Source organism: Tiliqua scincoides, chromosome 5 (assembly GCF_035046505.1).
Source record: "Tiliqua scincoides isolate rTilSci1 chromosome 5, rTilSci1.hap2, whole genome shotgun sequence".
NCBI lineage: Eukaryota > Metazoa > Chordata > Lepidosauria > Squamata > Scincidae > Tiliqua > Tiliqua scincoides.
The window spans coordinates 89,314,441-89,339,029 of record NC_089825.1 but is presented as its reverse complement, the minus strand read 5'-3'; the positions used below and the strand labels follow the sequence as shown (position 1 = coordinate 89,339,029).

At 46.2% G+C, this 24,589-nt stretch overlaps 1 protein-coding gene across 1 annotated transcript; it reads left to right on the top strand.

Moving 5' to 3' along the window:
- The first annotated feature begins 763 nt into the window (after positions 1-763).
- Positions 764-23,644, top strand: PHOSPHO1 (phosphoethanolamine/phosphocholine phosphatase 1). The gene is made up of 3 exons (XM_066629080.1): positions 764-1,036; positions 20,653-20,767; positions 22,628-23,644. The coding sequence occupies exons 2-3, from the start codon at positions 20,723-20,725 to the stop codon at positions 23,387-23,389; spliced, it is 807 nt and encodes a 268-aa protein (XP_066485177.1). The 5' UTR covers positions 764-1,036; positions 20,653-20,722; the 3' UTR covers positions 23,390-23,644.
- The last annotated feature ends 945 nt before the right edge of the window (positions 23,645-24,589 follow it).

Genomic DNA, 24,589 nt, shown 5'->3' with positions numbered 1-24,589 from the left:
AACTTGTGCTGGAGCTGAGATTGTGGGGAAGTTGAGCTGTGTGGCAATTTCCACCGGCTGGGCTGTTGTGTACGCTCCTGCGAAATTGTGGCATTCGCCAGCAGCAGCCAGAGTGGTGTGGACCAAACCCCCAAAAGCATTGGCCCAGTCCGGCTGGTGCTCTGTCTGGACTTGGTTCTGGCCTGATAAGGGCTCTGTCTTGCAGGCTTATCGGGAGCATCTTCCTTCCTGCCAGGGGTGTTTTCCCATTGCAGACACTTGACAAGGACCAGGATGGTGCAAGAAGTCGTTCTGGCTTGTCCGGCTTCTTCTGCCCCGGGGTCCTCTGAGAGGAGGAGGAGCCAGGGCTGAGCCTGGGCAGGTGACCCAGTTCAGGCATCCTCACTTGGATCCTGGCTTTTCCGTGCCTGGCCTGCCTTATCCCCTGGCGATGATGGCACAGGTGGGTTTCTGCCTCCACTGTTTGCAGGGAGAAGGGCCGGTGCGCGCCCTTGCCCGGGCTCAGCGCCACCAGGCTGGCAAGGCAGCAGCATCACTGGGCAAAGTGAAGGGGCTGCTGCTTCTCCCCTTCCCTGGACCGGCCTGGGAAGGGGGAGAGTGGAGGGCGCGCGCTGATGGATGCTCTTTCTATGTTGCGGTCTCTCCCCTTTTGATCTGTGCCCAGGAGCCGTTCCTATTGGCTGCCTCCCTTGTGACGTGGGGGGACTGCGGTTGTCCTATGTAGCAAAGCGCCGGGCTGAGTTTCCGTCTCTCTTTCGGGAGACCGGGTCTCCTCTGCAGCAGCAGCAACAGCCGGGCTCGGGAGGGGAGAGAAGGAACAGACGATCCCGGGCCTGCTTGGTCCCCTTCTCTCCCCCCCCCACCTTGAGGGCAGCCCCCTCCCTTCCTGGTCCCCACTGGACTGCAAGGGGGAAAGCCTTTCCCATTGATGACCCAAGCCAGAGACCAGTCATGCAGTGAGCAAAGTTGAAGTCTGAACCGAAACTAGCCCCCCCTTCCTCCCCCTTTCCAACCGGGATCCAGTCCAAGAGCGCACGTGAGTCTGCTGCACTTGGGGGGGGATGAGTGGGAAGGAGGGGGAAAGGAGAGCTCAGAATTGGCCAAGGGCAAAAGGGACACAGGAGGAGGCAGATGGTGCTGCTGGGACCCCTGGGGCACAGGCATTTGGGGGGGGGGGTGTTGGGAGGGGAATACAATGCAAGTGCTTTGAATAGCAAGGGGAATCTTGGAAGCAAGAGACTGGGGGGTGGGAAGAAGTTCCACCTTCTAACATAGCAGCTCAGGGTGGGAAGGGGTTAACTGGTGGCTTGGTACCATAGTTGTGGGAATGGGTAATACAGAAAAGTGAGGAGTCTGGAGGATAACAGACCAGATTTGTGGGGGGGGGGGAATCTTTGGAGTTCAAGGTGCTGAATTGATTCTTAAGGTGGGGGAGGGGGAAGCAAAGTTTGTGATCTCGCCGCTAAAATTTGCAGTCCATATCTATGTTAAAACACAGCAATTTAACATTATGGACTCTGACTATTGTAGCAGGAGGGGGAAAACACTGAACTATCAAAGGACTTGGAGATTAAAGGGAATCTAAAGGGGTTGATAACTGGTTATTTGGGGGGGGGGTGCATATGTATGCAGAGTGTCTAAAGTGATTGGCATATGCCTGAAATAGGCTAGAGCAGGAGGATACCTGGAACTGTCTTGAAGCTCCTTGACTTGTGATATTTTTATCCCACTTTTTTCCAGGAAGCTCGGGGCCAGACACTTCTTATTTATTTATTTATTCATTCATTCATTCATTCACTTTTTTAGACCACCCTTCCAAGGAGCTCATGGCTCCTTTTTAGTCATGACTCATGGCTCATGACTCCTTTTCTCCTTTTTTGTTCTCACAACAACCCTATAAGGTAGGTCAGACTGAGAGATAGCCCAGAGTCACTCAGTAAGCTTCATGGCTGAGCAGGAATTTGAACCTGAATCTACCAGGTCTAACTCCTGAACCTCTCTACACCATCGTGGCTACTGATCCCCACATTGTACCCTTCCAAGAGCCCCATGAGGTTGGCTAGGTTGAGAGTTGGTGACTAGCTCAAGCTCACCCAATGAGCATCTTGGTCCAGTGAGGACTTGACCCCATTTCAAAAAGCTGTCTAGACAGCCTAGAATTAGAGCTTGCTTTGTTGGCATGGGTGGGAGGGATCAGGAAGCATTGTCCTTTCCCAACCACCACTTTTTTTCTTTGCTCTGGCACCTTTAAAGCAGGTTGGTTTGTTTTCATTTCCCCATTGCGGGGGTGGGGGGGTGTTAGGACAAGTTTCTGGAGGAAAAATCCATTACGGGTTACAAGCCGTGATGTGTATGTGCAACCTCCTGATTTTAGAAATGGGCTATGTCAGATGCAAGGGAGGGCACCAGGATACAGGTCTCTTGTTATCAGGTGTACTCCCTGGGGCATTTGGTCGGGCCGCTGTGAGATACAGGAAGCTGGACTAGATGGGCCTATGGCCTGATCCAGTGGGGCTGTTCTTATGTTCTTAGTAGACAAGAGAGCTTTAGCTGTCCCAGGCCACAGTCGCTAGTCATTTTTAACTAGTTTAACTAAAACTAAACAGGTCAGCATCTGTATAGAGCTCTGCCTGGAAGCACCCATGTATATTGCTTTGAGCTCCATGGTGGAAGAATGCCCAATATAAATGAAATAAAAACCAAAAAATAAAATAGCTGCTATTAGGGGAAAGAGCATGCCTGTCTCTGATCCAAAAACCAGAACAAAATTAGACTTGCTCTCAAAATTCTGCAGACATTTCTCTGGCCTTTGCAGGATGTGGGAAGTACTAGAACAGTAGAGTGAGAGGATACAGGGTGTTTTGAGTTCATTGATCCAGAGGAGGGAGGTTGACACCATTGGCACTTTGGAGGTTGAGAGGAGTGACTAGAAAAACAACTTGGCAGGTTGGGCTGCCAGATAGTGGGATCAGGCAAGGTGGATTGGGGTTTATCAGTGTTGCCCACGATGGTCAGATGGGAGGCATTGTGTTCAGAAGGGGTTCTGAAATTGAGGATGGAGCATGTTGCTACGCAGTGTCGGAGGGAGTCTAAGACCCCTCTGAGACAGCAGGGCTAGGGACTAGGTGGCTGTGGATTAGGCAATCAGGGGCAGAAAGTTGCCACAGTGACTGATTTTTTTGTAGCACTTGGAAATTGGCAGTGCACTTGACCATCTTTACCTTGCTGGTCTTCAAAACAATGTTTCTCTGCTGTTTCCATCCTGTAGGTGGAAAGTGGAGGCAAAGAAAGACTTGCTTGTTCAACCCAGTATAAGCTGGAAAAAACTTTTGAGTTCACCAGCATGCTTGCTCCATTCTCATTCTGTTTGATAGTAGTAGTATTATCATTAGAGCTGGGTGGAGAGGCAGTAGAATTGAGTGGATTTTTAGTGTGCCCTGGACTTTAATCATAGTATCAGTGCAATAAGAATTCTCAAGAAAGGGACAAGTTAGCACCTTTATACTGGGACTGGAAGTAGCTTTTTAAATTGTTCCTATATGAAAAGCAGGTTCACATGTGCTTTGTTCAAATAGGAATTCTGTGCCAAAAATGCAGGATTATCTGACACATATACATCACATAAATTTGCCTGTTGTGGATATTTTCTTCTATCTTGTAGTAGAGTTTAGGAAGCCAAGCCTATAGGAAGTCCTACTCAATTCTTCCCTCCTCTAAAACTTCACCAGTTATTGCCCATGCTGTTTCAAGCCTATTTTTCTTGCTGAAAGCCTGTCTCTGTTTAAGCTGATACTCTTAGGCTGCAGTCCTGTCCACACTTAACCTGGGAGTAAGCTCTATTGACTATAATGGGACTTATTTGTGAGTAGACATGCATAGAATTTCGCTCTTAGAATGGTAACTTACTTGCTTTAATACTAAATCCTGTGCATGGATAATGAATGCAGTTGTGGCATAAACATAGCCGTGACTGTAAAAAATGGGCATTGCTATCCAAAAGCCCAATCCAAGCTCTAAACCTTTGAACTGGGTCTGCTGCCACTGTGTGGTAATAATGTTTACTGGTACTGGGGGGAACGTATAGTTATAGAATGTTGATATATAGCAAAAGATCTTGGGTCTTATTGGGGAGTGTTCTGCCAAATATCCCAACTCCCTTCTAATGCCCGCTTTTTGGCTAATTAACACCCTCCTTTTCCAGGAACAACAGCTGCAGTGTGCAATGGAATGAACACAGAACTCCTTATCTATAGCAAATAACAAGAATTTATTGCTACAAATACAGACACTCCCTGCAAGTCCTCTTGTCCAGAGGCTTTCCCTCCCCAAAACTCCACTTAACTCCGGAGGTAACGTCTGAAGCCTCCAGTCCAAGTCCAATCTGGTCTCCAAAACACAGTCCAGTCTTCTGCAGTAGAGTTCCTCCTCTCCAGCAGTGTGTCTCCTCCAGCAGGGTCCTGGCAGTCCTCTCTTCCTGTAGGTCTGGGTCAGGTAGCCCTCTTGGTCAGCGTCCTGCTTCCAGCTGGGTCAGCGTCCTGCTTCCAGCTGGGTCAGCGTCCTGCTTGGCCAACCCTTTGCTCCTCCTGAAGCTGCCTTTTATCCTGCAGCCCCTTGTTAAGTCTCAGTTAGGCTCAGCTGAGCCATCTCTTCAGTCCATGAGTCCACATCCATTCAAAGTCTCATCAAGGTCAAATGAAGCTCAGGTGTCCATCAGAGTCTCCATTGGCCTTGATTGATTACAGCTGTGGAGCCAGCCCTGCCCTTCCCAGAGCTGTCAAACAGCTGTCAAAACATGGGATCACTGTCAACACCACATCATCCACCTGATGATCTTCTGATCTTCCATTACAGGGAGGACTACAAATTTTCACTGACTCAGTCTCAAATTTATATTTGAAATATTTATAGCTTGTCTTTCATCTCAGTTATTGATAGATTTTTTTAAATTACATTTTTATACCACCCTTCATCCAAGGAGCTCAGGGTGATGTTCATAGTTCCTCTCACCTTTTTGTCTACACAATAACCTTGTGAAGTAGGTGAGGCCAAGAGAGATTGACTGGTCCAAGTTCACCCAGGAAGCTTCATGGCTGAGCAGGGATTTGAACCTGGATCTTCCAGGTCTAAGTTCAACTCCTGAATCATTACACCATCCTTATGTGATGCTCAGAATTGCTAGCAATCATCCAATTAAAAATAATAAAATACATATGAGCAGGACTGTTCTATTTGCATCCTCTGCTGAATACACCTATATTAATCATATGCTTCTGCCTCCTGAGTACCTCTCTACTCATCTTTCAGGTATCTTAGGTTAACTTCCCCATTCATCAGTACCTTCTCTGCTTTCTCATCCAGTTGTCCTTGGTACCTCCTGTCCCACTTTCTTCCCCTTTCTTGTTTCCTTCCTTCTCTCTGGGTGGCAAACTCTCATCTAAAGTTGCTCTTCCAGCATTCTCCTAAATTGCTGTGGCAGAAGAGAGTGACATTGAATTGAGGACATGTTTTGAAATTGTGGTTTAGACACCTTCAAATATAGCATCCCAGGGATCCTCTCCAAACAAGCAAGCTGTTTTTTCTGGGCAAAAGACCTTCCAATATAAATACAAACTTCTCCATACAAGGTTTTATTTCATCCCTTTCAATTTCCCTGCTTACTTGCTTCTTCCTTGGGTTTCTCTCTCTTTCTGGTCTGGTGTTTGGGTATATGTGTATTCCTTCAGGGGGAATCCCACAAACCAGCTGCCATCAGACAAGTGATGTGTTTATCAGTGGAAGAAGGGATTTCAGACTATAGCAGCTCTTTCAAAGCAAAATCAACAGTGAGAGCTAAAGTTAGAAACTACCCAAATACCTTTTTGAATCCCTCCTGAATTAAAACCCTTTCATCAAATGGAAGCATACATTCTTCTCCAAACAACATTGCTGTTCTCCTTTAAAACTCATTCACTGGCAACAGTTGGGGGTTGAGAATAATTCCTGCCCCCAACTTTGCAGTGGACACTTCCTTAAGTCCCACAGGTTCAGACACTTGGTGTATGTGCTTGACTAAGGGGCCAATGGGGCAAAGCTACCACCTGTGGAATTATGACTGAACGTCTCCTTAACCCAGTCCTGGGTTCAAGTTGCAGTTTGGTGCTGACACCCATTGCATGATCATGTACAAGCAGCTCCCTTTTGTCCCGCCTCACAGGATTGTTGGAACAAACCCCATCATGATGATAAACATTTTGCCAGTAGATAATTAATAAGTGTCTTTTTTTTTGCTGTCAGACATTCATGCAATATGAATGGGTTGCATTATGCTGGGTAAAGCAATGACGGAGCGATCTAATTTTTTTTGACATTTAGATTTTGCTGCCTTTTTGGATGGGATTATCAAAGATTGAATGCAGATAGCAATGGAAAATATACAAGTTCTTTATGGTCTCTGTGTATTCACATGTAGTGGCGTTCTGCACATGTCGAAGGCTGATCCCAGAAGCTTCCAGATCTGCTTTGAGACTCTGCCATTGCTCCCAAGTGGAGGAAAGACTGTGCACATGATGGGCCTTGAGGTCGTGAGGAATGCCCTCCATTCTTTTTCAACCATAGCTGAGGCAAAATGATGGAAAATGTCCCTGAGAAAAAGTTTAGAGACTTTTACCTCAGTTTTCTTTTTTTTCTACTTTGTTTTACCAAAAAAGTGTTAAATTTAGTCATTAGTCTTGTCTCTTCATATGGCAAACAGGATCATCTTTAAAGATTGTTGCCACTGTGAGATAAATGCCCCTCAGTCAACAGCTCAACTTTTGTTGTTTAGGAGAGTATCATATTGTGGACACCTGTGTGTAAAAACATTTTCCAGACAGATGAGGAAGAACAGGAAACTTTGCTTCAAGTTGGTGTTCTAGGAGTCGGCCTCCCCCCCCCCCCCCCACACACACACAACAATGTCAGGGCCTCCGGCAAACCTGCCTCTTTCACCACTGCCGCCAATAACTTCCTTGGAGTAGATGAGTTGGACAACGCACAAATCTTTTTCAGGGAGCCATCCAGTCTGACGTGATGCCCATAAGGGGCCCAGCAAACACCATAAGGCCTAATTCAGGTGGGCAGTTGGTTGCAGTGATCCCGCTAAAAAGAAAATCGCCAAGACTTGGAACTAAAGTCAGTGAAGCAACTTTCTAAGCCCCCAACCATTGTCAATCCCATTGGGTTCACTGGCTCCACTATCAACACATACACCATTCTTGGCCTTAGCGTCACACCTGTTGGCGAACCGGTTCTAGAGTGATCTCGCTATCTGTTGAGATTGATCCCAAGGATACCATCTCTAGGCTTCTCCCCAGGCTTGGATTGTTAGTTTGCTCAATCTCTGAGCAGGAGATTTTTGAAATGCCATACCATTCCTCATCTCCCAGAGGCTGTAGACTGATATCATCAGTCCCAAGTCAGGAATGAAATTGATCTTGAACTGGAAAGTCTGGTTTACCATAAGGTCTGTAGATCTCTGCACCAATTTGTTATGTTGTAACCTGAGAGCCCTGCTATCCATACTTGACCTGGAATTTGATATCAAGTTACTCAGGGCATCTACATTCCCCTTATCTGTACCATTACCATAGGCTCTCGCCTTGGACAGGGTGGTCTGATATGAAGGTGGGGACCCTCACAGGTACGGTGACTCCATTCAGCATATGAGTCAAAGGAACCTCTGTCTGCTACACTGTATCTGTGCCAGTATCTGTGGAGATGATGACAACATCTCAGTCTCTCATGGTGCTTTCTTCAACAGCAACTCAATCACCAGCATTGGAAGCCAAAGTACTAGCTATTCCATTGCCACCATGTTGACATTCATGGTGGTTCCACTGACCTTGACCACAGTGGTTTCCCTGAGAATGATGGTAGTGTTAACATTGCATATTATCCAGCAGCTCTTCTTGCTCTTCCTTCTGAATCAACTGAAAAACCAGAATCTGAATCGGAGATTTCTCTGTTATGTCATTGGAGCCTTCACTGATTGAACCATAGGGTGGCAAGCAGGAAGTTGGTTTCTCCTGCAAAGGATCTGAAGCTATTTAGTGAGAACAGTAGGATGGCCTCCGTGTTGGGCATGAAACATCAGCCCCTTGTGGGGACATACTGGCAACACTGTTTGCAGCTTAGTGAAATAGATGCATACCCCATGGTAGCTTTGCCCAGTGCTACCCAACCATGTCAATGACGCTTGGGATAAGTCCTCTTCAGTCTTATCAACCTCAAGGAGGCTTGAGCAAATGTTCAGAGTTCGGAAGGAGGAGGTTGTCATCTTTTTGATCATTCAAAGCCAAATTTTCTCACAGTGGAATATGCTGCAGCAACCAAAAAGAATTTGTCACCCATGGATTTTGAGGGTAGGAAGCTGAATGCCGTAGTACAAAACAAGAATGTTTTACACTACAGCCACAGTGAAACATCAGGATTGCCATTCAAAAAAAAAAAAAAATTGACATCATACCAGTATTTTCTCTGGGAGAAGGCATCTACATTCTGGAACATTCAGAATCAGGTAGCAGTTTGTAAAACACCTTCTACCATCAGACGTGTTCTGTGTTGCCAATCCTCATCAGATTCTATCCAGACAAAGTGGTGGTGAGGCAGGATATTGCCTCATTTGCATAATGCGGTCTCTGTGTTTCACATTGACTCGATACTGCCGATGTTCTTTCAAAACATGGAGGAGAGAGAGCTATGCACATGTTGGATGTTAAACAGACTTTTGCCTTCTGCGTTCGTAGAAATGAATCATTCCAGGCAGTGGTGGTAATCCGGGGGGGGGGGGTAAGGAAGGCAGATGCCCCAGGGTGCCACACCTTCATGGGTGGCACCACTTTCCATGCCCCCCCTGTTCTATCAGGGGGCCTTCAGAGAGCTGGGGAGGTCGCTGAAGGCTGAAAATTGGTACTTCCAGTTTTTGACCAAAAATCAGAAATACCAATTTTCTGTATTTCAGAAACCATTCAGAGGGCCGGATAGGACAGCACTTGGCGGGAGAGGGGGTTGGCACCTTGTGGTGCTGGCCCTGGGGAGCACAGGGGCCAGGATCACCAGTGCCAGGCAGACAACAGGCTGTTTATCTGCTTCCGGGAACCCCACAAGGGCAAAAATTGTTTCTGCTTACCATCTGGCTTACTTGTTAATTGTTTTACCAATTGGAAAAGAGCAAGCCACTAACTTCCTTGAAAGTACACACTATCAGAGGGACATCAACCTTTGTCATGACCCTCAGATGTCTTCCACTCCCAGAACTCTGCAAAGGAGCAACATGGTCTGTCGTTTTGCTCTGGGCACAGCTAGCTAATACTTCATTGGGGCACGCTATTTTGCAGAACAAATCTCTTGGTTGACCTGTGCCAACCTCTCTTCCTATCTCCTGTCTTATCCCACTGTCTCACAAGATCTCACAATCTTCATGTGAGATTGGTTTGTTCCAGCACTGCTCTTTGTCCAGACATCAGTTGCTTTCAGGGCGCTGTTTGAGAGTGAGTAGCAGGATGAATCTCTGCTATAATCCTCTGATTCCTAACAATTTACAGTTAGATGTCTGTAAGTTATTCACAGACGGTATCCCTGATCTCGACTACCTTTCTTCCTATACTCCAGTGTTTGTTCATCTTGTGGCTTCCTCTTCTTAATTAGGATTTCTCCCCCCACCCCACTTTTGGAAAAGAAACTTTGCCAGTATACACATGACTTAGCTGAGAGAGTGAGAGAACGCACAGCTCACCAATGTTTAGCCCATGTTTTGGCTGCACAATTGGGCTCATCAGAGGTTAAGTGAGGAAAGCGAAACCTTAATGGGCATGGTCTTCACAATGGACTTACTGAGGAGGTAACCAGCCACTTAATCTTTGACAGGAAGGCTTTAGCAACATGGAAATGCTTGGCTTGGCTCAGCCTCAAATCGGCACTTGTGAAGACATACAGTATGCTGCCCTCTCTTCCTCAAATGGCCAACTCAAGGGTGTGTGAGTGTGTAAATGTGTAAGTAAAAATTCCAAGGAAGAAGCAGCCTATTGGGCAGGGAAGAGGCACTCAACTCTTCTCCTGGACTGCCTTCACCCTGCCTGCAAACATATGCTTCCTCTGGTTTTGGAGGTGCATGGAAGACGTGGGTGCTGAATTGGTTCTGGGAGATGGGAAAACCTGTAGTCAAATTCCACTTCAATTATGGGCTTAATATTCCACCGTGGGCACATCACATTCTCTCTGTCTCAGTTTCCACATCTATAAAGTGGGTGTAATTATTTACTTCCCTGTATTGTTGAAGAACCTGTATGTAATTTTTTTGAAGTGCTCTAAAAATGATAGCTTTTGGATGCTTTGGGTGTAGGGTATCCTGCCCTTTTTAGAGTTGAGGTTGGGTCTAAATAATGCATTGGACCTCCAGCTCTGAGCTGGTGTACAAATTTAATCTCCACTTCCTTCAGTTGGCCCCCCTTTACCAGGTAGAATTCCATGCTCTGTTGCCGGTAATGATACGTTTTAACCTCTGTGTATTTCATTTGAATGAATAGTTCCTTGAAACTCGAAAGGTAGCTCTGTGTTCTCTTTCCCTTTTCCCCCAGTGCCCCAGTCATTTGCACCTTGGGTAACACTAGAGTATGAATTTGCTTTTTTTTATTTTGGAGGGGCTCAGCTTTTTTGTTGCTGCAAAAGGTGGAACGAGTCACCACTTCAGTAGGGCATTGACAGCATTAAATAATGCTAGTTTAATGAGAAAATCTCTATCCCATAGCAAAGAGAGCACTGCTGAACAATCTGGCAGCAACTATAATGTTGTATGGTTTCAAAATCTTCTGAATTAAGCAATGCATGCTTTAAAGACAGAGACAGCAACAGGGTTACTTCCCTTCAGAGTAAGAGAGCACTATGTTCCCATGCTTATTGTCCAGACCCTCTGGGAGCTGGAAAAATGCAATGCTGGGCATAGTCTGCTTTAAAAGGGGGGGGGGGAGAGAAAGTCAAGACTGAATTCTCTAATGTGGAAATATTTGATGTATAATTTTTTTAAGCTTTTGAAGGGCAGTGAACAAATCATTACAAGCCTCTACTGAACAAATATAAAAACCACATAATTGATAGCAGTTTAAAATTAAAATTAAAAAAATAAACTTGGCAGACTTTAGCTCCTTGGAAGAACATGCAGAAAGTCCTGCGTTCAAACCTTGGCATCTTCAAGCAGGGCTGGGAAAAGACCCTGCAGGGCTGGTGTCAGTCAGGGGAGACTATTGAATGACAGGCACCCATAGTCTGTCTCATTATAAGACCACTTCATATACATTAATTCTCCTTACAACTGTAGGTAAGTCAAAGTGATGTTTCCTCTAGATACTCTTCTTTCTACATCTCCTCTCCCCTACCACCAGGAGTGCTGCCCATATCTTTTCCTTGCCTCTTCCTAGAATCTGAGATCACCTAATGAAACCGATTGGCAGGAGCTTGAGGGTAGCTAAAAAGAAAGTTCTTCATTACACAACACCCAGTTTAACCTGTGGAATTCACTGCCACATGATGTATCGGTAGCCAGTAGCTTTGATGGCTTTAGGTATGAAATTAGATCTGTCCTCCATGAATTGGTCTATTAGTGGGCTAGTTGCAAAGGCTCTGCACAACCTCCTGCTCTGGAGACAGTGTGCGTACCAGCAGCAGTGGGAGAGGACTACTTGCCTGCATGTCCTACTTGTGGACTTCTCAGAGCTGTCTGGCCACTTTGGTAAATGGGAAGCTGGGATGAATGGAGCTTTAGTCACATCCAGAAGCACTGCTCTTTATCCTAGCAATCAGGGATAGGACCATGCTTTCCAGGTAGCAGTGATGCTCTGGGCTTTCTCTACACCTGTCAGCTGCAATGTGGGCTGCATCTGAGAACTCTGGTGTGTTGTCCTGACACCCTTTCTTGCAACAGTGACATCTAGTGGCAGAGAGATGAGGGAAGCAAAACTTCCCCACTTCCTTGTGCATAGAGGGGTGACTTAATTTCTTAAGGCACCCTTTGGTGCCCAGCATGGGGATTGCTGTATTTGCTTATCTCCTTTTAAGTCCCACTCCGCTTTGTAATGTAAAGAATATCTGGGTTTTTTCCAGGAACCTGCCAGCAGCTCCCTGATAGCAGGGATTGGTTTTGCTCATTAATTAGGGAACAGAAGCAAAGGGAGCCTTACTTTGGTGAATCCTGTCTTGAGCTATTTGTAACAGAGGTGGAAATGGAGCCCAGCTCCTTCAGGCCCAACGAAGCTATTGCTGGTGAGCAACACTTGCTTGTGGCTTGAGGAGCTTACAGACTATGAAAGGGAGGTTGCACTGTTTTCCAGTGGAAGGGTTGCAATGTGGTTGTCTCCACCCACCACCCCCACACCTGTATCCAGCCAGGACCCTGGTATACTGCAGCATCCAAGGCACCCTGCCCTGCTGGGGAAAAAAAAGATTTTCTATAGGGAGTTATCAGGGCAAGAGATGGTCCATTGGCAAAGATGTGGTTTAGTGTAGAACTTTTTCATCTCACAGCACACTGACAAGGTGCTAAAATTGGGATTGTGAAGCCTCATTTTGGGGGTTGGGGCAAGCTTTCAAAGCCTATGCAAGAGAGGGCTTGAATCCAATCCAATCCAATAATGGTACTACCCCTATCAAAATTGAGTTCTTGATATAATCCTGCACTGCCTCTTCCTGCTGTCTTGCCAGCCCTGCTTAGACTGCTACCTCACAGGGTTGTTGTGAAGAGGTGGGGAAAATGGTGCAGGTGGAGTCAGGGCATGAGGGGCAGATCAGGTTCCAGGATGGGGGAGGGACTGGCGTTGGGTTCCCAGTTTCATACTTCAGTTTTTATTTATTTGGATCTCAGTGCGAAAAGGGTTGAAGACCACTGGTGTAGACTCTTAAGAGCCTGTGCTGTATATTGGGAAGTCCCTGGTTTGAATCATGTCCATTCCAGGACTGCAGTAGGTGTTCTTGTAAGCCACACCCTCTCAGCTTTAGGACATGGATAATACTCATCTTCTAGGCTGGTTATAAAGATGACATCAAGCCACTGCCTTTGCAATGCTTTGAATGCTCCAAATGTATTATGACTGGTGCAACTTTAAAGCCCGTTCTGCAGCATTCAATCCCCTCTCCCAGCTTTCTATTACACTTGACTGTGACCGATAAACCATCAAGCCAGTTCTCTTCCTGTGAAGAGGAACAGCTACCTAGTTAAAAGCGCAGGTGTGATTTTTAATGTTGCAGGAAGTTGATTTTGCTTTGATTGCCTCATTGTTGCTAGGTGCACTAATTTGCTCTTTGTTTCTGATGGGAAAATTAAGGCAGCGTACTTGAGGCTACTGCTGTGGTGACAGCACCCTTCGCACTAGGTTGCCTGAATGGGATCCTGCAGCGTCATGGAACATGTGTGGGGAACACATAGGGCTGTACTGTATCCTCCAAGAGGTCCTTTTAGTATGCAAACCCTCCCTTGTCTGCAAGCATCCCACCCATCATCATGATTGCTATTTTGCTAATTTCTTTAAAAAAGGGGGGGGGAACTACCAGCGGGATGTTAGCCAGCTGCATACTGCTGTTGGAGTCTGGTTTTTATGTGTGCAGTCGAGGTAAATCAACAATCTTATTTATTTACTTGGTATGTTGACTAAAGCAATATGAAGCTATGCCATTCACTACATAGCACAGACGGGCCGCAAAATCCTTATTGCATTTTCCCTCGCAATAACTGTGTGCAACAAGGAGCTGAAATTCCCATTTTTAAGGGTGGGATGACTTGACCAAGGTTACATAATGAACCACTGGCAGAGGAGGTTGAAAGTAGAACCAAGGCTTAAGTCAAGCTTGCCAGACCACAGTAGCAGGCTCAAAAGTTTGCCCCAGAAACCACTTGTGCCGCTTTGTCTGTCTGCCAGGAGAGTTGGGGTGGTGGTGGAGATCATTGACTAGTGGCTTGAATTCTATCCTACTTTTATAAGAGGAGGATTGATAGACACAGGCATCTGTCTGTGGCAGAGCCCAGCCCAGAAATTGGACCCGCTCAGCCTGTCACCAAAAATAAAATTCTTTTTAAAAATGCTCACTTATGTTGTTGCCACGTATTGCTGTACTCAGCTGGTCGCATGTGGCACTGCTGACTAGGCACATCCCATATGGTCTCTACACTGTGCCTGCCAAGCCGGGGGCAGCCTAGGACACAGAGAACATCCTGTGAAACGGAAAATCCTTTCTGGATGTCCTGGTGTGCTAGGATTTTGCCATCTGCTGGAGCGGGGATCCCGTGAGTCTGCCCCAGCAAAATTAATTAAAGGCTGCACTTCATCCTTTGTTGATGCCAACCCCCCCCCCCCAAAAAAAAAACAGACTAAAGAAATGAAAAGACTCCAGTCATCCATGGGACGCTGTTCCTTGCTGCTTAGGGCATGCCTGAATCTTCACCTTGCAACAGTGATCAAAACAGCCTTTTACTCTGCTTGTGCCTGTAACTTTAATTTCAAGTTTGAGCTTAACCGCAGTCTTTTAATGTGCTGTACACGTTAACAAAAAATAAAATCTGAGCCTAACCAGCAAGGCGGCTATTTTTAAAAACCCACTTTTGGTGGGTTTGGTCCTTAGTATTGGCCCTCCAAAGCAAATTCCTTTTTCCAAACTCCTGCTTGGGAACTATATGAAATTAACACATTTTATTTCCAAAAAGCAATAAGCTGTAGCATTTCAAGCTCTGCTTGTATCCTGCAATGGCGATGTTATCTCTGAAGTGCTGTCTCTGTTATGAACCCCACCTCTTGTCCTCAGTGACTATTTTATGGTCTTCTCTGCTATATGATGCTGAGTCATGCGTTGATAGGTATTTGAGCCATCAGCCCCAAGGAGGTCTGCGATATAATGTACTGGCGGTACTGTGCCAACATTTACTTTATGTGTAGACTTGTGGACCCTCTAGAATTCTGAAAACCTGCTATGGAAAATGATCAGGGAGTACATAGTGCTAGAGGAGAAGTCCTGCTGACTAGTGCTAAAAGGCCATCTAAATCCTGCATCCTGTTTCCCACAGTGTCCCACCAGCTGCCTCTGGGAAGCCCATAAACAGAAGAGAAAAAGGCATGCTTCTCCCTCACCATTTCTACCCTGCAACTGGTATTCAGAGGCATACTGTCACTGAACATGGAAGTAGAACATGGACATTGTAACTGTAGCACACAGTCATTGGTAGACTTGCCCACCATGAATTATTCTAATCCCCTTTTAAAGCCATCCAAGTTAGTGGCCATCACCACATCTTGTGGCAACAGATTGCACAGATAAATTATGCACTGTGTAAAGAAGTATAGACTGGTCCAAATTAGCTGTGGGTTCAGGACCCACATATTCAACACATTGCGGATCCCCAACCTGCATCTGGAGGGCTCAGCGGGCCAAAAACCCGGGAGTGCCTCTCAGAGGCTTCCAGTAGGCCTTCTGAGACACGGGGAGTCTGCACGTGCCCTCCCCCTGCCTCAGAACACTTCCAGATGCAACCAGACAACACCTCTGGTCACAGCCAGAGGTCATCTATAGGACCACTCATGAATCCCATTATCTTAGAATTTTGGCATTCACAGGGGTTCTGGGAATGAAACTCCTGCAGATTCTAAGGGCTGATTGTGGGCCAAATCCTGTCCAACTTTCCAGCACCGGTACAGTTGCAATGCAGACCTGAGATAAGGGAACAAATGTTCCCATACCTAGAGGATGCCTCTGTGACTGCCTCCCCACCACAGGATGTAGTGCATGCCACATTGGCACAGCTGCACCGGCACAGGAAAATTGGATAGGATTGGGATATTCTCCCCCCCCCCTTTTAAATTTCCTTCCAATCTGTTTCACTGGATGTCTCCTGATTCTAGTATTGTGAGAGGGGGATAAAAACCTCTCTCTCTCTCTCTCTCTCTCTTTCCCCCTCCACACCAAGCATAATTTTAGAAGTTTTGCCATGACTCCCTTTAAATGTAGCTTTTTATTTTGGAAAGAAAGGCATGTGTTGTAGCAGTTCCTCCTAAGGTAGATGCACCTGCTTGCACAACATTTGGGTGCCCTTTTTTGTATCTTTCCTAGCTGTACAGTATCCTCCTTGAGGTATGGCAACCAGAACTGTACAGTGTTCCCAATGTGGCTGAACTATACATTTGTATGGGGCATATCAGCAGCCTTGCTCTCTGTCCCTTTCTCAGTGTTCCCAGCATGGAAGGTGACTTATTCAAAGTTGCCATGCACTGGGTCAACATTTTCATTTTCCTGTTGATCACAATCTCAAGATCGCCTACCTATTTTGTCACTGACAGCTCAGACCCAATCAGCCAATATGTTTGGGATTTGGGGGAGTTAGGATGATTTTTTTTTTTTTACTCCTGCCTACATCACCTTACAGCTATTGACATTACACATAGTTGCCCATTCACCCATTCTGGAAAGATCCTTTAGGAGCCCTTTACAATCTGCTTTGATTTTTACCACCCTGGTGGTAAGGATGATGGTGTCATCTTCAGACTTGGCCACCTCCCTGCTTACCCCTAATTCCAGATCATTTATGAAGTTATATGTGGCTCACAGTTTTGAGTTATCTGAATTGGGGGGGAAGAGAACAAACTGCTCTGGAAGCACACTTACTGTGTCAAGTTTAAAAGTACCTATTTTCCTCCAGGACTGAGCTCAGGAAAACATGTTCTGTCCATTTGCAATATCAGCCAGTTGTGCACAGCACATTGGCTAGACCAGGGGTGCCCAAACCCTGGCCCTTGAGGACTCCCAATCTGGCCACGGAGAGTCCCCAGTCTCCAAAGAGCCTCTGGAGATTTGCTGGCCTGACGCAACCACTCTCAACAGGAGGACAACTGTTCGACCTCTCGAATGAGCTGTGGGACGGGGCTCCCTCCATTGCTTGCTGTTTCACATCTGTGATGCAGCAGTGGCAGTGAAGGAAAGGCCAGCCTTGCTTTGTGCAAGGCCTTTTGTAGGCCTTGAGCTATTGCATGACTTTCAATCATTCGTATAAGTTCCAACTCTAATAAATTAATTTATGTAAATTTATTCAAATTTGAAATGTAAATTCTTTTTTTCCCCGGCCCCCAACACATTGTCTGAGAGATGATGTGGCCCTCCTGCCAAAAAGTTTGGACACCCCTGGGCTAGACTATGCAACATCACTAACCCACCCCATTCCAAGAACGTATCTTAATATTTGCCTTAGGTTGTAAAGTAAAATGAATGAGTGTTGGAATGAATAAATATTAATGTAGTTATTTAAAAACTACCTAAAATGCTAACTGAACTACCAACAGGCTACCTCAAATGAGAGGGGAAGGTTTCCAGAAGGCCAGCTGTTGGAGCAAAACCAACAGAGTCTTGTGGAGCCCTAAAAGCTAACACATTTATTGTAGAATAAGATTTTGTAAACTAGCTGTTAATCAGAGTCAATGCATTTGGCTTCTCCCTTGTCAGTAGAATTTTGTGCTTTTTATCATTTGTGACCACAAGAGGGCAGTAGAATTTAAGAAGAATGCAGTTACTCCTCTTTAAGATGATCAAATTATACAAACCTCAAAAGATTTTATGACTGAAATCAATCAACATTGCATGCATACAGTCTTAGCTACCAAATCTGACTTAAGGCTGCATCACTGGCGGTTTCTGCAGTGTTATAGGCCTTTTTGAGTCAGGTCTTCAGGATTTTGCAGTGCATAACCTGCTACCTTAAGCTATAAGAGAGGAGCAGGTAATATTGTTTTTGTTATTAGCAGGGATCCTTTAAAATTTGGGGTTAAAGTCCAGAAAGCTTAGACTTGTAGTGAAACAATGTATAAAGGGGAATTTTCTTCCATAAGAAACAATGAAAATAAGGTAGGGTTGGGGGACTGTAGAGAGTGGCTTGCAGCCCCAAACACGTATAAGCCAGTACACTCTTCCCATCCATTTGCAGCAACCCAGAACATAACACCTACATCCATTTTAAGCAGTAATAATTTTAATAACCTTCACATGGAAATTTATGTCAATATCAGCATTTTTAAAAACACGGTAACATGAAATGCATACTTTAATGCATACTTTAAAAAAAAAAAAAACATTTTCAGATGAAATAAATGACCCTAAGTAATATTGCTGATATTTGCTGAAAGGCACTCTGCACATGCATCCTACACCTCTTGTTTCAAACAAGCTTATTTGAGCTCTATCCCAAATTAAAAATAACTCTCCCTTAATACAGTATGGCAGTGCTATTCAAACTGGGGCGTCACGATGCCCCAACTTGAGGGCCCTGGTCTCTGCCCCCTTAAGGGCCGGGGGCAGCCTAGAGGCTGGAGGAAGGCAGGGGGCTGCAGGGGCTTGGGTTCACTTACCCAAGCCTCCTGCAGCCTCCCTGGGATACGGGGAGCCCGGCGCAACGTCTGGCGGGGCTCTCCACAGCAGGGAAAGTGGATGCGGAGCGATCGCGCTGGGCTCCCTGCACCGCGGGGAGGCTGCAGGAGGCTTGGGTAAGTGCGCCCAAGCCCCTGAGCGGCGCGATCCTAAGGATCGCGCCACCGCCTTCCCCCGCCCCCACTGCTTCCTGCCCCTGCAAGGACTTACTGGCTCTCAAACTCTCCCAGAGAGTTTGAGAACCACTGCAGTACGGTAAAGAATACTTATCACAGTACAGTAAGCAAAATAACAAAATTCAGCCTTGTGGCCAAACTGCCTATTTTGTCAATACAATTTCTTTTCCTACCCCTTAAAGAGCTCAGAGGGCATGCAGAAGAAAAAGCAGAGCATGCAGGCATGGTGGCAGCCAGTTGGGCATCTATCATCTATCATTGTAAAATATTTATATAGTATTTTTCTGGCAGGAAAATGTCTAATTCCTCAAAACACTGAGGCCATAAATGTGGGGAAATTTATAATGGGGACTCTCTGTACTTGATAAACTTGGAAGACTTGGGCTCCTGTTCCGCCCTCTGCCACAGATTTCAGTATCCAAACTTGGGCAAGTCACTGTGGAAGAGTGTAAATGAGCCCCTACTCAAACCAATACTGTAGCTACACCATATTCTCAAAGGAGGTAGTTCAAGCTACTGTTGCTCTTGCCCAGAAGAGAGCACAAACAGCAGCTAGAAAACTTAATATGTGGGACTCAAGAAGGGATCCACACAACAAACTAGGTGATGCTGGGCCAGTTGCTGTTTTTCAGCGGAATCTGTCTCACAGGGTGGTTGGTAAAATGGGCTGGGAGAGGACCCTGAATACCACCCTGAGCTCAAAGATAAACTAGTTCAGGTTCAAAGGAGAGCTGATTCAACCTGAGCCAAGAAAACTGAGAAAAGTTCTTAAGAACATAAGAACAGCCCCACTGGATCAGGCCATAGGCCCATCTAGTCCAGCTTCCTGTATCTCACAGCCGCCCACCAAATGCCCCAGGGAGCACACCAGATAATCTCATCCTGGTGCCCTCCCTTGCATCTGGCATTCTGACATTTCTAAAATCAGGAGGTTGCACATACGCATCATGGCTTGTAACCCGTAATGAATTTTTCCTCCAGAAACTTGTCCAATCCCCTTTTAAAGGCATCCAGGCCAGACGCCATCACCACATCCTGTGGCAAGGAGTTCCACAGACCAACCACACGCTGAGTAAAGAAATATTTTCTTTTGTCTGTTCTAACTCTCCCAACACTCAATTTTAGTGGATGTCCCCTGGTTCTGGTTCTTGATAGGTGGATGGGCCAAAGGGGAAGTCTCTGGGCCCAAGCCCAGCCGCACCAATGTTTATGGAAGCATTGGATGGCTATCTAAACACAGGAAGGGTTTGGATGCTAGGAAAGTGGAATGGACTGCTCTCCTTGCTTTGAAAGAAGTCCCTTTCTCCATTTAGAGTTCAGGTGCAGAGCCTGAAAGTACTTCTCTTTCCCAAGAATTTCACAGTGATGGAGAATCCACATTCCAATGCTGGCACAACAACCCTCAGGGCAATCTGGTTTCCTACCTGTTTGGCTTCACTTAGAGTTTTCTGAGTCTAAACATCATATGCTAAAGCAATGTGGAAAACGGGCATCTATCTAACCCAGGTGTGTCAAACATAAGGCCCACAGACTGGATGTGCCCACGGAAGCTCTTTGCTCACTCTTTGCTCTCCCAGCACCACTAACAGGTACTCTCAGCTGCTGAGTGGTGCTGAGGTGTCATTGCTGAAAGGGTGGCCCGCATGATAATGAAGCCTTCCCACATCTTGAAAATATGATCAAGATTCATGTCTTTTCTGTCATTTGCATCTGAGTTCCTAAGTGAGAAAAAAGTGCTTTCTGGTCATGACCTGCTTAATGACATCACTTCCTGTTTAATGACATCATTTCCAGCCCTTGGCAAGCATCATGAATACTATTCAACCTGCTGTATGAAATAAGTTAGACACCCCTGATCTAATCTAAATGAAGGAATGTATCTTTTGGGGGCAGATCACTTTTGGTTTAACATTTACAAGAGCCACGATGCAGAAATGCCAACTCTGCAGTAATGATCAGAGCAATTTGGGATGGAAAAAATTCTGTGTGTGTGTTTCCCAGCATAGGAAAGGAACTGAAGGTGCAGGGCAGATTCAGCAATTGTTCACAAATATTGTGATTTATGGTTTGTTGGCAGCAAAGAGGCCTTATGCAGAGTGGGTGTTAACAGAGGGGGATGCGCCGTGTTGGCCACTAAAGCATTGAAGATGAAAAGGTGCTTCGAAGGTGTTGGGCTGCGATGCTTTCTCCAGGTGAGCGCGATTCTCAGAAAACAGGGAACTGTGGCAAGGAAGTCGCCACCTCAGAATAAACTGTGGGCTCCAACCAGGCTCAAGCTTATGCTCCCGCAGGCTATCATCTCAAAAGCCCCAACTACGATCAAGTTGTCTGTTAGCACAATCCCTTTGCCCCTAGATCACACCTCCTTTCTCTGCATTAGTTGACATTCCTCATTTCTGATTGGCAGGCTGAATCTTTATAAAGGAGGGGGATGTCAGGTCAAGCAGCAAAGATAAATGGGGTAAGAGGACATTGTGTCGGGGACAGGCTAAGAGGTGGGGCTAGAAAGCTCCGCCCTAGCAGGCCAACAGGTTTTGCCAATGCTGCTAGTAGCTCCATAATCATGAGGACTAACACCTTGTTGAAACGGCTAACTCAGAACAAAACATTTCAGGAATACAATTTTGGCCCCCAATTATCCACTGAAAGACTTACTCAAGCAAAACATCCCTGTGCACTTAATAGCCACCTTTCCCCCCCCCCTCCCCAAATTCTCCACTGTGACATTGCTGTCCTTTTGGGACAGTGGCGTGGAAGTTTCAAGGGCAATAATATCTTGCTCTTGGAAGGAACGTGGTGAGGATTAAGAGAGATGTAAATGCTGATCCCCTTTACTGGCGGGCTAAGCCTCTTATGGTCAAAGTTGAAGATATATGAGGAACAGATTATGATCCCAGTGAGGCTTGAAGGATACACAAAAAGGCACTCGGGCAGCAGTGATTTATCTAAGTAGCTCACCTGGGATTGCCGCAGTTCTAGCTTTGCTCCCCGTTCAGTTCATTGGGCTTTTTATGACACTAGGCTTTCTGTACAATAATTTGATGGCAAGTCACTGATATACAGAGTTGAAAAAATTGCGCAGCTGCATTGTGAAGGGCAGAATGTGTTGCATCTCTCCAGAGTCAAGAAGGTCAGCAACTATAAAAAGAGGCTAATCCTTATGGTTGCAGACACTTTGGAAGAGACACAGTTGCCTCACCAGTCAGGTATTAGATATGATCTAAATGGGATGGGCAGTGGCTAGGCAGTAAGATTCCCCCCTCCCCACTTGCCATCACTATTGTAGCTTTCCCTTCTTCTCCCCCCCCCCCCACAAGTCTGTTCTAGTTAGACTGAAATAGGCACGTTAAGCCATTTCTGCCCAATGTAGTGTGTATGCAACAGGGATCAAATGTGTCCACATATGGGCTGGGCAGAAATGGGTTAAAGTGGTTTGCTTCAATTAATTCCAGACAAAGTCAGGGACATTTACTTTTGTTAGGGCAAAATAGAGCTACCAGGTCACCTGCAGATCTCTGCCCTTTTTCACTGTCTGTGATGGGCATGCCTTTGCCAACTGTACATGTCCTTTCTGGTCCCCTTGCAAATAACTCCCCATGGCTCAGGTAGGAAGGGGTGGTGGGGAGGAGGCAGCCAAGTCGGAATTAAAGAGACAGTGAGCAATTCAATGAGCTTAAAACAAAGAGCACACTGAGTCCCCCAAGTTATGTACTGGTTCCATTCCAGAGGTTTGTCCAGTACATAGGTCAAAACAGTTGGCTTTTGCCAGCCCCACACTTTTGCGCCTGTACAAAAGCATCACAACAGACAGATTGCACCTGCATGAAAGCACTGGTGCAGTTGTCGGTAACCTGGACTCAATGTATTGCTGGGTGCAGAGCAGTGAGAATCTGTGCATGCTGCAGTCTCTTCCTTCACCCTGGCCCACCTGTAGGGCAAATTGCACCTTGGTTCTGTCAGGTTTGGAGAGGGCATATCACTGGCTGTAAGGAGTGAAGGGGGCACATACAGGCAGTGACCTCCATTAATGGGGCTTACCTCTATTGTTGCAGGATGGGAACGTGGACGCTACGCAGCCCGCGAAACACCTCCTCATCTTTGACTTTGATGAGACCATCGTCAATGAGAACAGTGACGACTCGGTCCTCCAGGCCCTTCCTGGGAAGCAGCTTCCAGATTCTATCCGCCAAACCTACCGTGAAGGCTTCTACAATGAGTACATGCAGCGTGTCTTACAGTACATAGGAGAGCAAGGGGTGAAGATGGCAGATATCAAAGCGGTCTATGAAAAGATCCCACTCTCCCCAGGCATGGGTGACCTCTTCCAGTTCCTTTCCAAACATCAGAAACATTTTGAGATCATCCTCATCTCTGATGCCAACATGTTTGGCATTGAATGTGCCTTGAAGGCTGCCGGCGCCTACCCCCTCTTCCGGAAGATCTTCAGTAATCCGTCTAGCTTTGACAAGAGGGGCTACTTCACCTTGGGCCCTTATCACTCACATAGCTGCCAGCGGTGCCCAGCCAACATGTGCAAACTGAAGATCCTGACTGAGTACCTGGCCAAGAGGGCTCAGGAGGGGGACAGGTTTGAGAGGGTCTTCTACGTCGGAGACGGAGCCAATGATTTCTGCCCTTCCACAGGGATGAAATCAAGTGATGTCGCATTCCCGAGGAAAGGCTACCCAATGCACCAGCTAATTGTGGAGATGGGAAAGAAGCAACCAGGGGTCTATCAGGCCACTGTCGTCCCATGGGAATCAGCCATAGAAGTGTGCAGCTACCTTCAAGAAGTTCTTAAGAAGGAGTGTTGAGGAAGGAAAAACCTGCCGGTGCTTTTTCCGAAATGGCTTGTTGACTAGATCAAGAATACCTCTCAATGATGAGGAAAACTGCACCCTGACTCTATCTCTCATACTTGGCTCAGAGAGGCTGAGTTGTCTCCCTGTTGACATTCAAATCCTCCATCTCTGGATCTTCCCTTCCTTTGATCTTGAGATAAGGGCTCTCTATGCAGTTAGGAAATCCACTCGAGGAAGGGTGGGTGGATGATTGGCCATTTAAAAAAAAAATTTTTTTTTTTGGTCCATCTCTTTAAAAAAAATCTGCTTTTGCATTCCCTCAAGTCACTAACTTATTTCTTCACCAACTGGTTCTTGGAAGCACTGGGTAGTGGCATAGCTGGCACCCAGGGGCACAAAGCTTTTTAATGCCCCATAACCCTTCTAACACCCCTCTTAACACCCCCCATATACAGTATACCCATAACCTGGGTACCTTGAGGGGATGTCTTAGGGGGTCTCCAAAAGACACTTCTGGTTTTTAGGCAAAAACCAGAAATGTCTTTTGGAGGCTTCTAAGATAGCATTTCTCAACATTTGTCCCCCACTGTACAATTTCTCATGACCAGCCTATTGGAAGTACCACTGGACGCAAGTGGCGATGATGTCATCATCGGTTACTTCTGGATTGGGAGGCCAGATACAATGCAACAGACATCCGTGAGAGGCTCAGGACAGGCAGGAGGGCTTTTCTGAGCTTGCAAAAAGTGCATGCTATAGTTCTGCCCGCTGAGCCAAGCCTCCTACAGCTGCTTGTCCCATTGTGTTGCTGGTCCAGCTGCCAGTCAGGGGTCCTGTGTGTGTATCACCAGACACTACCTCAAGTACCACTCACTGGTTGAGAAACATTGCTCTAAGACACCCCCTAAAGGTGTGGTAGCTGGGACAATGTACCCCCCTGACCCCCTTAGCTAATCCACTGGGTTTGGGCAAATGTTTTTGTGGCCAAATTTAAAATGATAGGATCTTTCTTTCTTTTTTTTAATTTTTCTAAATGGGGAGACAATTGGCTTCTCCACACATGTTTTTATACTAGTTTAACTGCCATAGTCCCACTGACCCCAAGAATCCTGGGATTTGTAATTTTTTGTAAGAGTGCTCAGCATTTTCTGATAGAAGTCCCTGGGGGGAGGTGGTGTGGCTCAAACAATCTGGCCTGTGACCATGCAGAAC

What these genes read in the sequence shown, in the direction of transcription:
- PHOSPHO1 (XM_066629080.1), top strand. Translation starts at nt 20,723, where the DNA reads ATGAAAAGGTGCTTCGAAGGTGTTGGGCTGCGATGCTTTCTCCAG. An exon ending in GGCTGCGATGCTTTCTCCAG is followed by an intron (nt 20,768 to 22,627) that starts GTGAGCGCGATT and finishes CTATTGTTGCAG; the next exon opens with GATGGGAACGTGGACGCTAC.